The sequence below is a fragment of the Nanorana parkeri genome, unplaced genomic scaffold, assembly GCF_000935625.1.
Source record: "Nanorana parkeri isolate BGI_ZX_2015 unplaced genomic scaffold, ASM93562v1 scaffold69, whole genome shotgun sequence".
Taxonomy (NCBI): domain Eukaryota; kingdom Metazoa; phylum Chordata; class Amphibia; order Anura; family Dicroglossidae; genus Nanorana; species Nanorana parkeri.
Window position 1 is genome coordinate 2,025,161 of NW_017306337.1, and position 5,300 is coordinate 2,030,460.

A 5,300-nucleotide genomic window follows, 5' to 3' on the forward strand; every position below is an offset into this window, starting at 1 on the left:
TCCTTGTGAACTCCCCATGCGATAGCAATAAAGTTAACCCAAAACAAAGAAAAATTAACAAAAAAAGTTAACAAAAAGAGATGCAAATGTCCTCCGTCCCCACATAGGAACGCAAAACACAAGGCGGGTGCACCTACTTACAAAAATGATGATTGCGCTATACATGTCAGGTATTGCGCATGCACCAGAGTGAGAGCAATATATCTCAATACACATGGCCAGGGGCGTCCCGAGGCTGGGTGACACCTGGAGCGGTAACCGAGTGTCATCCCGCCGAGACGTCATGGCGCACGCGCGGCAGTCTTCTGATACCTGCCGGCGGCCATCTTGGTGATGGACGCCGGCAGAGAGAGGAGGGGACAGTCATCCGGCGGGATAAGGTATGCCACCATGTCCCCTTCTCTCTCCTGATACTGTCGGGCATTCGGTCCATGACTGAGCGCCCTACTTTTCAGAGGGGGGTGACACCAAAATGACTGTAAGTCACTCGGGTGCGGGCCGCACCCCCCTTGTGACGCCACTGCACATGGCTATTACTAAACTGATGACTGGGTATACACAAACACAAAAAATAAATCTAATTTGTGTGCAACTAAATTAAAATGTCTAATATACATACAAAAAAATATATATATATAAAAAAGGTAGAAAAAAAAAAAAGTCATTTTTAGTTTCAGCCTGACTGCTGTGGGAGATGTGTTGGGGTGCCATTTATTTCAATGGCACCCCAAACACGCCTCCCCCCCGCAATGCCATCACCTGCATTGGAATGCGCAGTACCACAATGCTAGGCTTTAACTACTAGACACAGTGACACTGGCCAAGATTCAGATGAATCAGTCTGTGTAACCAAACTAATCAGTATTTTGGCCACACACAATTTCCTCTTTATGATTGGCACCACTCTCCCCTAATAGCCTTTTATGAATGAACTAACTGACCAGCACAGGCTCTGATGGCCATAAACAAGTCTTACCGTAATCAGTGATCTGGGACAATTGTATTGGAGAATCAAGTAACACCTGGGATTGTGAAGGAACTTTATGATTCTCTCTAAAGGAAATATAAAATATCACAATGTTACTTGTAGTGTGAACTGTATAATGCCTCTTATATACAGGTAGATGTCCATCCTATGAAATCCATGTCCTTCCTTACATTCTGAGGATCTACTTACAACTGCATCGTTCTGTACATCCGCAGACAGATGTCTTTGATATCCTCGTCATCTTTTGTTTCTGAAGATACATCCTGTAGTAGCTCCCCCACCGCTTCAAACAGGTCATTCTCTGATTCAAAGTCTGATCGACCGCTGTCCAGGACATCTAGGTGGAAAGGTAACAAAAAATAAATCTACTGTTACATCATATGTGCTATTTATAGACAAGGGCAGCCAGTGCATCAGGTTTACATGATATGACCAAACATCTTCCCGATATGTATGCATCGTGGAGGATTTACATCATGGAGAATCTCAATGTATTGTTCGGGAACAACAAAAAAGGGATTTTTCTTCTAAGGCCATCTCTTTAACCCCCCTCTAATAAAGTGCTGCTGATGACACAGGAGAACCAAGATGGCAACGCGGGACCCGGGCTGTGTCACCTAAAAAGCACCCGAGTCGCTGAGCAGGGGAGTATGTGAAACGAACAATTATTTTTTGTTGAACAACTTATTGTGTCAAGATTTTAGACTCCTTTAGTAAAACAGGCTAATTCTGTCATTTAACCTAAAGTTATGAATAGTGCATCAGCTTGGAATGGCTCATCACTACTAATCATATGAATGATATTACAGTGCTGCCTATGTTCTCCATTTAGTCTGCTCAGACTCTCTACCACCGTTGCCTCCAGCTGTTATAGAACTGTAAGTTTCAGCATGTCCGGTCAGCCTAGGTGCTCTGACCAGCAGGGCATGCTGGGACTTGTAGTTCCACCCCCGCTGGAGAGCCTTGTGCCGTGAGCTGAAAGACTGGATACGTGTTACAGCTCCCCAGGCAGAAGGCGCATGTGCGAGTGCCCTGGCCATAGAAGCCTCAGACATGACATCCCTGCCGAATGGGCGCTCCTCAGGCCAGATACGTGTCTAAGGCTAGTCAGGCCGATGGGAACCCAGTCCAGGCTCAACTTCAACTTAGCAGTTCCCCTCACCAGTCACGTATTGGAAAAGCTCGGCATCCAGCTGCGGGAACTCGCTTCTCAGAATCTCCACGAAGGTCGCCATGTTGGCCGGCCGGTAACGCGCATGCGTGAAGGAGCTCTTACCGGGGAGCGCAGAGGATGACGGGAAATGTAGTCCGCCGGCTCCGTAGGCGGTCACTGCAGGGAGTGACTGATCGAGGATGGAGGAGGATTGTGATTTTAGAGGAGTGCTTTCTGTACTGTTATAATTACGGTGAGGTTTTATGAGGTGCAGAGAAGTGTGATTATTGGGGAGTTACTAAAGGTAACTTTGTGGGAACACAGCACCGTTCTTGTAGTTTTCCATAGCATGATAGCATCCAATCAGAAACTAGCTAGAATTAGTGGGACTCCAGCAGAGTTATTTGTGATGGGTTATTATAGATTACTTAGAAACCTGAATTGCTAAAGCTGAACTCCAGGCACAAAAAACTTTCTTTTAAATATACTCTTCAGTACTCACAGAGGATATACATCCTTATAAAAGTAGTAGTGACATCATCACTGTGCTGTACATAGTCAGAGCTGTAGGAGGGACCCCGCAGACTCTCAGGGGGCAGATACAAAACCAGTGACCCTGCACAAGGAGAGGCAGCAGCAGTGACTGGTCTTTTGCAGAATGTATGTAGATGAAGGTTTTTGTGCCTGGAATTCAGCTATAAAGTGATATATAAAGGATTTTAGGCTATTTCAAATGCTGATGAATTCACTTACAATAAATGCTGCTTCTTGATGTTTAAAAGTTTTAGTTTCCTGCAGAATCAGCTGGTCTCCTGAGCACTGGTTCTGATATCCTGCTTTCCCTTGCAGGGTCCTATGGAGCCACCCTTGTATGTGCTAGTGAGCTGTGTGTGTCTCCGCAAACACGCAGGCACAGCAAGGCAAGACTCTCCTTCCCTGTCCTTCTCCAAGCCAATAGATGGATGGTTGCTGGAGTCTGGTCTGTCCCTTGTGATCTTGTACTGGACAGGAAGTTTAGGGAAGCGGAGCTGAGAGAGTTGGAGTCAGCTGCTTGGAAACATGATGACTGTCAGCGGTTGGGTGAAAAGATTAAAATAAACAACTATGCTGCTCAATATTTGTTTGATCTGGATTCATTATAAAAAAAAGGTTTGAGAGTTTAAAGTGATATTAAACGTTAGGTAAGAAATATACATAGTGATGTAGACCCCATGACTTGCCTTGGTTGCATGTCTGTTTCCATTTTAATGCTATGTCTGCTTTCAGATCCTGATGTGAAGAATGTTCCCTCTCATGACCCTGCTTTCGGGTGGCTCTGTCCCCTTACAGCAGTGGTTCTCAACCTTTCTAGGCGCCGGGACCCCTTGGTAACATTTGCCAAGTTGTGGTGACCCCCAAACAGTAAAATTTAGGGATGACGCAGCTGCTGCAGCATCTGGCGGCGTGGCGGGAGAACTGACACTGCTGCGCTAGGAGAGGGCTGAGGAGGACTCTTACCTAGCACAGCAGAAATCACAAAGCGACCCACAGGTTAAGAGCCACTGCTTTACCCACAAGAGCAACCCCATCTGGCCACCCTAGTACACTATTGCCCCCTCCTAGTCACCCTTACATAGAACATCACCTCAAGCTTACCCCCAACCACAGCTATTACCCCCCTCGCTGCACCACCATTACCCACCACAATCTAGCCCTCCTTTACAGTTCTCACAATTGCCTGTAGACACGGTTACCAGTAAATGAATACACTATACAAGAGGGGGTAGGGTACTCTAACCTTTTCACAACATGGTATGGACACCGTCACCCATTAAAAGACCTTCAGCAGCGTTTACAGATTTGTAGCCAATTCCAGGAATCGAGATCAGGACCCAGTGTCCATAGAACTGTCCTCCTACGTATGCCGTCAGAATGCATAGCTAGATTCCTATTGGCTATTTCACTTTGCAATAGTAAACCAGCTATTGCACACGCCCTCTGCTGCTGTCAATCACTAGAAGCAGACTTCGGGTCAATCACTAGAAGCAGACTTCGGGTCAATCACTAGAAGCAGACTTCAGGTCCCCACCTTACAGGGATCCATGGAGCCACCCATGCGTGCACATTCCAGCCTGGATACATGGACGCATGTGTTTGCATAGGGGTAGCTCCACTGCAAGGGCAAGTTTTTAAAATTCCTGGAGCTATATAACACAACACACAGTAACATGTGAACGCACCACAAAGATGGCCCTAATGGTCTTTTGATGACTCTTTTCAGATGTATTTCAGCTTATCAATCATAAGGGGAAGTAAGCACTCAGTACATATTTATTTTTATTTTTTTAAATCTTTTTATTGATTTTGCATAGTAAATAATTACATTACAGTAACATTCGGGCACCAACATAGCACCTCATCCATACACAACAGTGTATAAATTACAGCATAACGTATGCCGACAGACTTACAGAACCATACAAGGTACATTAAAACCTACCCTCTGACGAATTACTCCCCTCCAATAGTTCCCAACTCTAGAGCAGGAACACAACACATGCACGAGATCAGCCGGCTCCCAGGGACACCTTCAGCATCTAGAGGATTCTGTGGAACGCATAGTAGCGAGTCTGGCCGGCGTGTAGTAAGCACGATGAACAATTTTATATTGAATCAACCTATCCCGTGCAGAGATCAAGGTGGTCATAGGTGTGCCCCATATCTCCTCCACATCCTCCAACTCTAGATCTGAACAGTCATGTATCCAAGCTCTTTGACATAGCTCCAGGGACCCCCCTCCACGTGTGAGATCAATTTATAAATGGTAGATAATGGTTTAACCAGTCCCTCTACTCGTAGCAGGGACTCCATCTCAGAGGCAGAGAGAGACAGGCGGCCCCCAGGGAACTGAGAAGAGAAGGCGTGGCGCAACTGTAAATAACGGAAGAACTGACTGTTCGGCAATGAGTGCGCTATTTTAAGATCCTTAAAGGGACGCAGACCCCCGTCACTAACTATATCATTTAATGTGAGCAGCTTCCTGGAGGTCCAAGTCACCGGGTCTAAGATGGAAGCAAAGTTACTAAGTGAGGGGTTTCTCCACAATGGGGTATGTGGGGAGAAATTCGAGGGAGATCCCAATACTCTCACCTCAACTACATTCCAGGCCCTCATGACAGA

The 5,300-nt window shown here is 46.0% G+C and overlaps 1 protein-coding gene across 1 annotated transcript in view; it reads right to left on the bottom strand.

The window, feature by feature from the left end:
* ABCF3 (ATP binding cassette subfamily F member 3) overlaps nt 1–2,251 on the bottom strand; it is a 17,793-nt gene extending 15,542 nt beyond the window's left edge. The window contains exons 1-3 of the mRNA XM_018576547.1: nt 2,151–2,251; nt 1,178–1,325; nt 977–1,053 (exon numbers count right to left, since the gene is read on the bottom strand). Coding sequence (XP_018432049.1) covers nt 977–1,053; nt 1,178–1,325; nt 2,151–2,223 — 298 coding nt within the window. The 5' untranslated portion in view covers nt 2,224–2,251. The remainder of the gene's footprint in view (nt 1–976; nt 1,054–1,177; nt 1,326–2,150) is intronic.
* Between the last annotated feature and the right edge of the window lie 3,049 nt (nt 2,252–5,300).